The 11,867-nt window shown below is 41.7% G+C and overlaps 1 protein-coding gene across 1 annotated transcript in view; it reads right to left on the bottom strand.

The window, feature by feature from the left end:
* Positions 1-531: 531 nt before the first annotated feature.
* Positions 532-11,867, bottom strand: part of gnptab (N-acetylglucosamine-1-phosphate transferase subunits alpha and beta) — a 31,669-nt gene continuing 20,333 nt past the window's right edge. Inside the window, exons 11-21 of the mRNA XM_038275550.1 lie at positions 11,717-11,840; positions 11,426-11,641; positions 10,343-11,349; positions 10,053-10,252; positions 9,751-9,970; positions 9,557-9,670; positions 9,386-9,471; positions 9,206-9,304; positions 8,403-8,570; positions 4,305-4,395; positions 532-1,116 (exon numbers count right to left, since the gene is read on the bottom strand). Coding sequence (XP_038131478.1) covers positions 1,045-1,116; positions 4,305-4,395; positions 8,403-8,570; positions 9,206-9,304; positions 9,386-9,471; positions 9,557-9,670; positions 9,751-9,970; positions 10,053-10,252; positions 10,343-11,349; positions 11,426-11,641; positions 11,717-11,840 — 2,397 coding nt within the window. The 3' untranslated portion in view covers positions 532-1,044. The remainder of the gene's footprint in view (positions 1,117-4,304; positions 4,396-8,402; positions 8,571-9,205; positions 9,305-9,385; positions 9,472-9,556; positions 9,671-9,750; positions 9,971-10,052; positions 10,253-10,342; positions 11,350-11,425; positions 11,642-11,716; positions 11,841-11,867) is intronic.

Here is an 11,867-nt window from a genome sequence, read left to right as displayed (position 1 = left end):
TAGCTTTTCAACCTTTAGGGGGAAAAAATACTTTGGGGAAATGAGTAACACTGAGGAAATTGGTCCCTGGAAGAGAGGGAAATACTTGGCATAAATCAAAAAGCATTCCAAATTCACAAGTCACCCCAAATGAGCTGTGAAGCATGGAGGTGGGAGTATGGTGAAGGTTTGGGGATGAATTACGTTTCAGAGGTTAGTCAGGAAACTGAGACAATCTGCATGTTACAGGTTCTGTAATCCAGACTGCTGCTCAAATGAACCATCAGAGAGTTGGAACAGATGCTGAACGACTTAGAAGACATTACCAACCGACAGATGAGTCACAATAACAGCAAGAATAAGTTAGAAACATGCTGAGGGGGTCTGAATGTCAGACAGCAGCGAGCCTGCAGAGTCCCACAGAGACACACCTGCAGGAGCCTGTGAAGCTGTGGAGTTTTCACACATTACGACCGCACACAGTATCCATATGGTCTGGTGAGTCCCAAAAAATGTTCAACTCTGGCAGAAATAAGCAACAAAGGCACTTCGTTTTTTTTTTTCAAGACGACAAAAGGAACGTTTAACATCTCTCCTTAAACTCTGTAAAACCAGTTCTTTCTTTCAACATGTAAGATTTTCCTTTCCCGTTCCTGGCAGGAAAGCTGACATCTTTTTAAACACAAAAATATAATTAACTTACAAAAAAAAAAAATACAACAAACATTTAAGAAGTTCGTACCGTTATAAAATACAGATGCGCTCTGAGTGTCTTATTATAACACAACCTAACAGTACATTCTTCAGGGTCGATGTGATGCCAGGAGTGTTTTTCCTCTTCTAATCCCTTAGTGAAGGAAAATTCAATTTCCAGCACTTTTCTTTAATTGATTATTTTCTTCTGGCTGTAGTAACTTTCTGCACGTCCATCATTCAAGTCTCCAGATGTCTAAACTGTGCAGTCCAGACTGATTATGTCCATGTCTGGGTCCATTCTTGTCCTCTCCAGAGGAGGAAGAGAGAAGGATTGAAGGACGACTTCCAGAAAAGACAGTTTTTCCTCTTTTATACTCGCTCTGGGTTGCTGTCCTTATTGACTTTGCGTCTGGGGAACAGTTTTCGCTTCAGCTGGATTAGCTGAGGCAGGAGGAAGAGTGAGAAGAAATTCAAAAAGGGCAAAAATAATTACTGGGTGTAAATCAAAGTATGGAAATATAAAAAAATCTAAAGTCACTAAAATAGAGACACAGACATATTTCCTTTCAACTGTTATTTAAACTGACATTTAAAGCTGATTTATTTAGTGAAACGTTCACAGGTAAAGGCAGCCAGAACCACATCTTAAACAACTTCCACCGTGTTTCACTATAGTTTAGATGTTATTTTTGCAGTAGGGTTGATTTTCTAAAATAAACACTCCGAACGAACCTGAATGTAAAACTACTGCAGAAAATGTCATTTAGATTAAACATTTAGTTTAATCTTAACACTTGTGTTATGCTTTAAGTTTTCTTTTTAAAGTTATCAACAATTTAAAAAGATTTCAAGGTGTTTTTATGGCATTTAAGAAAAAAAGGTTTAAATTACAGGCTAACCCAGATTAACAAAACAGATGACTCTTCATAGGGAAATGCTAGACTTCATCATTTAAGACATTTTTTCATTGTCTTTATAAAATATTAAACAGAAAAAAAACACAAATATTCTTCTGTTAATTACACCCACTAATTCAAACAAAATAAACAGACACAAACAGGACAACTGATTCTGTAGTTATTCAGCAGCGAGCATTGAGATCACATGCAGAGCATGCATAATGTGTTTATACATTTTTAGTTGACATTCAGACATGCATGACTTTTTTTATCCTTGTGTCATTTTTAATCATTTAAATGGAGGAAGAGAGGCAATATTGGCTGCAAACATTTGCCCCCTAAGACGATCGGTATCGACCTGAGAATAGGATTTGAACCCAGAACTTTGATGCTGCAATGTCAGTGTTCTACTAACTGACAGACAGCAGGTGGGCTTTAAAGGGGAACACCATTTTTTTTTTTATTATTATTATTATTTTTTTTTTACATTGGGCCCTTGATTTTACATTATTACATCATGTTCTACTCACCCATATGAGTTTTGTATCATTTGGAGCTGTTCTGAAGATATTCCGTTAGGTTATATCTAAGTAACGTATTCCTATGGGCAACGCGTAGAAGGCACAAACTAAACAGTTCATAATTTATTCTTTATGGTACGCCAGCATTCATAACATGTAGGCGAATCACTGTCCCCCAGACATCCGCGGTTATATTTTTTTATATTTATATTTTGCGTGTATGACGTCATCCGCGCGCCAGACTGGAGTTGTGACAGGCAGCTCGGGCAACAGGCGGCTACGCTCTACCCCTTCTATTCATTCTAGCTAATCTGAATCGTTTAATTGCGTTTTGAGAGCGAGATCATCTGTGGTAGTAGCACTAGACATCTTTCAGGGATGTGAGTAAAACTAGCAGCAGTTCAGCGGACAGGATGAATGAATAGTAGCCGGAACACGCGGATGACGTCATACACACTCCACTTTGTTTAAAAAAAAAATAAATATAAAAAATATAACCAAAAATGTCTGGGGGACAGGGAATCGCCTACATGTCATGAATGCTGGCGTACTATAAAGAATAAATTATGAACAGTTTAGTTTGTGCCTTCAAGTCGTTGGAAGATGTTACTTGGATTACAAAACCGAGAATATTCTGAACGGCTCCAAATGACACAAGACTAATATGGGTGAGTAGAACATGATGTAATAACGTAAAATCAAGGGCCCAATGTAAAAAAAAACATGTTGTTCCCCTTTAAGTTTATAATCTGCTGGAGGAAAGGAAGGAAGCTGGACCCAAGGTGGAAAGGAAGGAAGGACACAAGGAAACAAGGAAAGAGGGAGTCATGGAAGACAGGTGAACAAATGGAAAAATACAGTGATGAGACAACGGGTGAAGGAAATGCATGAAGGGAAGGAGGACATGATGGGAAAGAAAGGGCATGGGAAAGGGAGACAGGAAGACAGGAGAAAAGGAGGTAGGATAGATGGAAAAGCCTCCAGGAAGAACAAAAGAAGCAAAGACATGAGGAAGGTAGGTAGAGGTAGGTTTTAACCCTATAATGCCAAATGTATCGTATTTGATACAAACGATTTCTGAAATGTTTTGCATCTGACACCTTTTGCATAATTTAATGGTAAAAACTTTGCTCAAAATCCTATTGTACACAATCAGATATGACTACACAAAAAATAATCTTGACTTATCGCATAGTAATAAATTATTAATATCAAAAATGTATTTCTGTTTTTTCCTTTTTACATATTTTGTTAAAAGGCCAAATAAGGACTTCAAACCAAAATAAAGTAATTTTCTGTTTTGTTTTATTCTTGGATCAGGCTTTGAAGGGTTAAAAGAAAAGAAGGAAGGATGGAAGGAGACGAAGGTCTGAAGGAAGAGAGGGAAAAAAGCCATAAGGATGGGAGAGAATGAAAGGATGAACAGGAAAATATGGTAGGATATAATGAAGGAAAAACAAAGATAAAGAGAAGGATGAGGGAATGAATTAAGGGACGTAGGACACAAGCAAAGTAGGAAATAAGGAAGGATAGATAGAAGGAGAGACTACATTTAGAGCCTGAAGTAATCTCTAATGAGCAAGGCATCCTTTGGTCATCTTCTCATAACTGTACCTTTTCCAAGACGGCAAGAAAACCAGACTTGTCTGCTGCCAAAGGGTCATTAGCGGTCCCATGATGGATACTCTGATCTAGTTTAACACATTCCTCAGTGGGAGCACTGGTCCCAGTGGGATGATGGGACAGATTTTCCTGAGGTCATTTTAACAAGTAACCTTTTCTTAGGTTCGCTGAGGAGAAACTAAAAACCTCTGGATTAGAGCAGAGGGTCTCAAAGGCTGCTTGAATTTCCTTTATTAGGTTTCCTGCCCTTAACTGGAAAACAGCCGTAAGACTTTGCTCATCCTAAACATCCAACCATCTCGGCAACAAAGACGCCTAAAATAAATCAAAGTGCAGACCATTCCAGATCTACAAAGGCGTTTTGGGTCTCGCCTTTCACAGAGGATGGCCGCGGGTCTTTGATTTCTGTCAAGTCAGGTCCTGGCCTCCGCTGATCATTCCGCCCTGACATTTGAGCTCAGAGTAAAGTTTTGAACAGAAGGTCTGAATCATAGCACAAGCATGAATCATGGAAATAAAGATGCGGAGAAGGAAAGGCGCGTGTTTTTATTTGAATGTGAGGGGGCGGTCCGAGGTGGGAACTGACCTGCTCAGCGAAGAAGGACATAACGGTGAAGACGACCAGAGTCACGAGGACACAGTGGGTCCAGAACTTCAGCTTGTCTCTGTACACCCGCCTGGAAAACAGCAAGTTTCTAGGAGTTAGTGCCTTTTCCTTCTTCCTGTATCAAACTGATCTGTAACTCTAACGAGGTTTCCAGACCCACAGCAGCCTGGATCCTCTACCGTACATGAGTCGCATCTACTGTGAACTAGGGCTGCAACTAAAGATTATTTGGCAAATCGATTAATCTGTCAATTATTTCTTAAATTAACTGATTAAAAATCCGATAGCCAAAGGTTCCTTAAAGAAGAGTTTTTGCTACATTAAACCAGGTGAAACTAAAACTTCTATCAGCTAAAGGCATGTTTTACAGTCTCTACACTCCAGTTAATGATTAATCGATTATCAAAGTAGTTTATGATTATTTCAATAATTGCTTAAGCGCGATTAATCTGATTAATTGTATCAGCTCTACAGTGAACACAGATTTCCTGACCTGTAAAGCACTTTAATGGTGTGTTCTCTCGTCTTTATCATATTAAAGATTGACTAAGAGAAACAGGCCTCTATGTTGTTTCATATTTATATGGTGAACTGGTTCATTCCTACCCACTAAATGTTCTTTATGCAGTTTAAGAAACCAAACCAATTAAATAAACACTTAAACTGAGGTTCTTGATTTTGCAGAGTGCTATTAAGGAGCTGCCATTTCAAAAATATTTATTTTAGAGATTTGTTTTAATGCAACATGATCTTTGTGCCGTGTGCAGCGGCTATCCATCTAAACCCGCTCGGTCTAAATTAGAGTCTCTATTCAGAGCTGGTATCTCTGACAACATGGGCAAAGATCCCTGACAAGAAGCCTTACAGCGTCAGGGCAAGATTCCCACAGCTTCTACATGGTAACCCTTGATCAAAGTGACGACAGACGTAAATTCTTCACTTAATAATCAGCTCATATACAGTGAGGACTTTTTAATGCATTCATAAATCAGCTCATCAAGAAAAAAGGGCTGCAAAATACAACAGTCATCAACCAGAAGTGCTACAACTACTTCTTTACTTTACTTCAATTACACATTTATAGTGCAGTTTACCTTTTGCAGAAGGTTTGAGCATTTTAAGGTATTTATTTTACATTTTTACCGATACACATGCACACGGAAGAGGATTAGGGCCACTGAAAAAGAAAAAAAAAGTGAACTGATTTTTACTTTTTATTTCAGTTTAATATAGGAATCAGAATCCGGACTTTAATCTCAGAATCTCTGACAGCTAACAAACATGTTAGCAGCAAGCCATATGTCTGTTTTAGAGACTAGCTCTCTTGTTTTAATGACCTTCTGCTCCTCCATTAATGAGGGGACCCCTCAGGCACATAAAAAGTTGCCTAATTCCGTAATTTTCCACCAATGTGTCACTGGCCACCTCAAACAACTCACATCTTTGTCAGTGAAGCTGAGAGCTCCCACATCTCTTCCTTCATGGTGCCCATCTATAACCTGACAACAGCCAGATGCATGTCTCGCTCCGCCTAGCTCCACTCACATACATCTGAGAACCCGCCATAGGAATTGCCTTTACTGAAGGCTAGGCCTTATCAAAACTCCTTGCATATGATTGCATAAGCCACTTGTCTGTCATCTTTATTGACGTGCTATTTCAACCACTCACACCGAAGCTAACCCGTGACGCTGTGAGAGGAGCAGCCATTTGGTAGATCAAGCTCTTGCCAAATCCGGTCGGGAGAAGGGCGAAAACATCGTTTCCCCCAACAAAAGCCTTCAAAGCCGTTCTCTGATGTTCTTTTAATGAAACAATATCAGATAGATTAGACAACACAGAAGAAATAGCAGCATCAATGCTAACGCTTGCTTCCTCGATGCGAGCCGCCATTGTTGTTGGAATATCACGATCGCTTCTCCACTCCAGGACACACCCGCCCTGCGTCCTGATTGGACAGACCATAAATTCGGTTGGGGAAATCACTTTCAATGAGCGGGTTCCCAGATGTATGTGAGTGGAGCTGGGCGGAGCGAGACATGCATCTGGCTGTTGTCAGGTTAGCCCATCTACACTAAGATCCAAAATTCTGAGAAAAGTCAGAATTCTGAGATTAAAGTCAGAATTCTGACTTTTTTCCCCATACTTTACTGAAATAAAATTAAAAATTAAAAAATCAGTTAAAGGGACACTATGCAACATTTTTCAGTTAATTAATGTGTTCCATAACATTATGGATGACTAAATGAGTCATTTCAGGTTGAACAAAGGTATTCTCGGCCGCCCTGTAGGTCTGTGGGGGAAATACTGCACTTGCAACTGCAGGAGCACCGACCCGCACCCACAGGCTCAGAAGTCTCGTGAGAGTCAGTCTTGCTTTACGGCGAGAACTGCTACACCCCCCAGTTAAAAGCATTCTCGTTGCTAGCACAGTGGCAATCTTTGTGCAGTTATGCTACGTTCACGCAGCAAAAGCAGCAAAATCGCATCTGCTGCTTCATTTTTGCTGCTTGTACCAGTTAGTTCTGACGCGAGGCTGAAGCAGCTTTGCTGCTCTGGCTGCAAAAGTGTGTCTGAGGCGCGTTGGGCGGAGCTTCACTATCCTTTCTCTGCCTTGCAGCTATATTTGCTGTGATCAGTGGGAATAAAGTAGTTTTAATATGTGTTTAAGTGAGAAAATACACCTGAAAACGTAATCAGTGCAGTCAGTTCATTCAGATTATTATCCTGCCTTCAATATTTTTTCTGTCGGAGCCGCTCAGACCCCCACATACCAGGGATGCGCCGACAGTATGGATCCCTTCATCAGCAGCGGTTCACCGCGGCAGCTGGTAGGTGTTTTTCATCTAAATAATCCAAACTGCATATTCTGCCGGCAGATTTCTGCATTTTAAGTTAATTTAGGCGTCAATAAACTGTTTAAGAGCAGTGATCATCAGCGCTGTGTCTCTCTCCCTGTCTCTCACCCGACGCGCTGCTGCAGCCGCTCAGACATGCTGCGCCTGCAGCTCAAAACGCGCCGCGGGACCTTTGCATGTAAACTCGCTGCTTCTGTCGCGCCAGCTACATCCAGTGTGAACGCAGCGTTAGTCATTCGCTGCTAAGCTCAAAACAACCGCGCCTGGCTTGACGGAGAAACCAGGAGAACAGCTGAGCATATTTACGACAGTGCACTTTTACTTTCGCCCTCTGGAGGGAGCCTCACTGGAAAATCAACACTGGTTGCATAGTGTACCTTTAACTTTTCTTTTTTTCCAGTGGCCCTAATCCTCTTCCGTATTAGCATGAGTTTTTATTGTTGCAAAAGTTAGATTTAGATTTGCACATTTCAGTTCTTTTTTGCACCTTAAATTTCTGCAGTTTGCATATTAAAGTTTGCACACCTTATAACGCCATTTACAACTTTCATATTCCAATTTTAAAATCTTATTTTTCCATTTTGTGATTAATAAAACCGATTTTATTAATTTATTTTGTATCATTTGGAACTGAGACAAACAGCCATTAGATTTATCATATAAAGGAAGGCTTTTAACCAAACATCTCGATTTAATGGATTTGCTTGGAAAGAAAGAAATCAGTCTATGATTAAATAACTTTACAGTATCTCCCTCATTTAAGTTTACATTAAAATAAAAAAAATCTGCATATATAATAAAAATGAAAATTATTTTCCTGTATTAGAAAACAACAATTCTGAAATTCTGCAGAGATTTTAACACTAGGGAATCTTGTTTTTAAGGTCAAATTCGTAAAAATAACGTCAAACATTCATTTTTGAATGGCAGTCAGTAGGGCTCCATTTATCTAAAAAGGCCCATTAAAAACAAAAAAGGAATAATAAAAAAAGAGAAATGTTCAGAGATTCAGGAGCTAAACTTTCTCACTAGGGAGAACATCAACAACTAAAAGTATAAATTTGAGGTTTTGAGTAACTAGATGCAAAAATGTATTTTTGATTGTGGTTTTAAAAGGAAGCAAGATTAAGTTATGTTTGATAAACTAGTCTTAGCCACAAATTTCAACATTATATTGCAAGGCTTTGTGCAAACAGCTGCTCACAGTATGAAAACCTACCAGTCCTGGAGCTCCTCCATATGCAGGAATCTGTTGCGGTACTCTCTGGGAAGCTCAAACTGGGATGGCAGTGGGAACATGGACTCGTAGAAATCTCTCAGCACGGCTTTCACAGTAGGAGCGTCTTTGTGGCTGTGATCAATGTTATCGTTCAGACAGATGAACTTCCTGTTGGGGAAAAAAAAAAAAAAAAAAAAGAGATGTTTCGACATCTTTAGCCCAGTGTAGAAACCACAGATAGAGAAAAAAATAATGCTGGGGAAGAATAAAAAAATGTAAAAACTAAGGCAGGATTTAGCAAATGAAAGAACGAAAATACTGCCTAGAAAATAAAATTTTTGTTTTTTTTTTGGCATTGTTTTCTAGATCTGAGAAATAATTGAAACTGCATAGGACTGACTGAATTTTCAACTTAAAAATGAAGCTCCGGACATCAGTCATCTCACCTGGAACGCCTCCATATTCACAGGTTTTTATCCGTATATAAAAATGCATTAAGCTAGCTGTAAGTTCTTATAGCTAGTAATAAAAACAACCCTAAACACAACATCCACACAGTGGTGGCTGCATCATGCTGTGGGGGATTTTTCTTTGGCGTGTGGAGGCACATTGAACCTTCACCGAGTCAGCAGAGGCGTGCTGGAAGTTAGCTACATGCTAGTGTCTTGCAAAAGTTGCAGAGCAGCTGAATTTATACTGAGATTGCAACAAAAATGGCTCGATTCTGTTTGATATTAGATTTTAAAACAGATGCATTTGATTTTATTTCGAGGTTTTAAAGAAAGGGGAGCTAAACTTCTCACCTGGGATTCTTCCTGATGTCGTCCAGCTGGCCGACCACGTGGGACACGTTGGTCCGCACCATCTTGAAAGCAATCTCCTCCTCTCCCATGATCTCAAACCTGCAAAGGAAGTTACATCCTTTCACCATTTCAGAACAAATACATATCTGAATGAGATGAATTTAGAGATTATTAGCTCACTTGTATTTGTTCTGATCTTTGAAGGCTTTATGGATCTTCTCTGTGATTGGCTTGCAGTGGAGAACCAGGCTTTTGGTGACTGGAGGCTGCAGATATCAGGTTAAATAGACCTAATGAATCACTTTTATGTGTTTTTATCAGGATAAATGTTTTAAATTGTCAATAACTCACCATGAAGCGATCAAAATAAGTCTCCTGAGTGGGGCTCACCAGGTGGAGACGAGTCAGTTCAGTCGGGAGTGTTTTAGAGCAGTTTATCAGCATCTGCTCTAAACCAGTCAGGTCCTACATTTGACATCAAAGATATAAAAAACTGAAAACTGAAGCGGATTTTAAAGAATATAAAAACGGATCTTAAGACCGACCTGCAGGTTGAGGGGAAGCTCGTGGATCCTAGTGGCCAGAGTTCGGATCTCTCGGTCTGATAAGATGCCCGAGTGGTCGGTGTCGACCTCATCGAACACTTCTGAGACGTTGAGCTGCTGCTGCGCGCTCATCAGGAAGTAAAAGTAGGAGAAGGCGAACTGCATGTCCTCGGAGTGTCGAACGCGGTGGCCTGAGGTTTTGTCAAACTCTTCCGGAAATCTGAAAGAAGCAGTTCAGCCTCGATTAAAGAGCTAAAACTGTTAAAAGATAAATTCCCGGAATGAACGGAAGTAAGCCTCACGTGTCGTGAAGCTCCTGCATGACCAGACGGTCGATCATGTGCGGCATGTGGGCGGGGACTTTGCGCGACGTGAAGCCGAACTGGCCGTTAAGCAGCTTGTTGACGTATCGCAACGAGTCGGCGAAGGTGTCCTGCAGCTTTCGCCCCGTTGCTGCACCGTCGGTCCTGTAGGACAGCTCTCTCTGCAGACGCTCCTCCTCCTGGGAAAGTCAAAACATGTTATTAAAATTATTTCTCTTCGGAGTTAAATCCAAAAAAACAATAAGAAGGAAAGTTTTGGATTTGCTAACCTCAATCAAAGCCTGGAAATACTTCCTTCTCTCCCACGGCAGAAAGCCTCGGTCTGAGGAGGTGAAGTGCTGGAGCTTCCTCCCTACGGCTGGAGGCAGCTCGGCTGGAACCTCCTCGCTCTTTTTCTGGGAGTCGTTGCTGCGAAGTTTGGATGTTCTGGGCCGTTCGATGACAGGGTTCAGAGGATGACGTTCAGGACTTAGAAGGCTTTTTATTTTATCATCAATGCGGAGCGGGATGACAGACGGAGGAGCTTTATTTTCCACAGACTCCTTTCCCTTTTTCGGATGAGAGTTTTGATTTTCCTGCATCTCATTTTGTCCTCCGTTACCCTCCAGGTCTTTATAAGGCCTCATCTGGACTTGTGGCAGATCCCTGATGTCCCGAGGCTTCTCAGTCTGAGTACGATACGGTTTTAGAAGTTCAGCCTTGGTGAGATTGTAACCCTTCACTGTGATGTCACCGATCAGTAGTTTTTCTTTCAATCTTTCCAGCTCCTTTCGCACAACAGCTGGTAAGGCTGATACATTAACTAAAGGAACCTGGATGAGATCCTCGGAGACAGCAGGCTGGTTCTTCTGGATCTTAGGCCCTCGTTTTTCTTCAGGAATATCTGAGAAAGGGAATACTGGCTCTGGCGTCGGGGTGACTTTGGCCTCCTCTCCTGTGTCTTTGCTCCCAGCCCTGGAAGCATTAGTCTGAGGAAGCTCACGCGTATCGACAGTGACGTTGAAGCACATTGTGAACTGAGTGTCGTCCTCCCTCTGGAAGGTGATGTTGTACTGGACCTGGGTAGCGTTGTGGCCAGGATAGAGCAGCAGGTGAATGGTTTTCCACTTGTTGGCGACAGACGTGTGTAGGACCACGGGGTTGTCCCTGACGTGGGCCTCGGAGATTCTGCGGGCCAGTTTGTGGAAGCTGAAATAGGGCCTGGTCTCGCCGACAGGCAGGGTGTAGAGGCTCTGGTTTCTGAGCAGGGTCACATGGTGAAGCTCGCCGAAGTGCTCTGAAAAGGCAGACATAGTTTTTCTTTATCTTTTTTTACATAAACGTACAAGAAGTTATCGTTATCACGACTGTACCTTGGCCACAGTCTCCCACGTCAAAGCCGCAGGAGATCACGTTGCAGGCCTGATCGCAGAATTTGTCCGCTAGCCATGAGTTGGCGCAGCCCTGATTGCAATACGACGTCCCCCCAATTCCTCCAAGCCCGCCCCCTATCTGCCACACGGCTCCACCGGCTCCTCCGGGGCCCACCCCTCCCACGCCTGCAGGGAAGCGGTTGTTTCCTGCTGTGCCTGTCGTAGAGAATCAACCCCGTTAAACTTTAAAATCGCTTATTTACACAAAGACAACAGAGTCTGCTTCCCCACCGAGGCAGTCTCCTCCGTCCCAGTCACAGGCAGAGTTGTTACAGGCCTTGTCACAGTATCCATCTTTGATCCAGGATCCTGGGCAGCCTTCGGCACAGTTAGGAACTGGCCAGGTCAGATACACCTGAAAGCGAAGGGGTGAAGTTAAGCT

Source organism: Cyprinodon tularosa, unplaced genomic scaffold (assembly GCF_016077235.1).
Source record: "Cyprinodon tularosa strain WSP-4 unplaced genomic scaffold, ASM1607723v1 ctg965, whole genome shotgun sequence".
NCBI lineage: Eukaryota > Metazoa > Chordata > Actinopteri > Cyprinodontiformes > Cyprinodontidae > Cyprinodon > Cyprinodon tularosa.
This window is presented reverse-complemented; position numbering and strand designations above follow the sequence as displayed.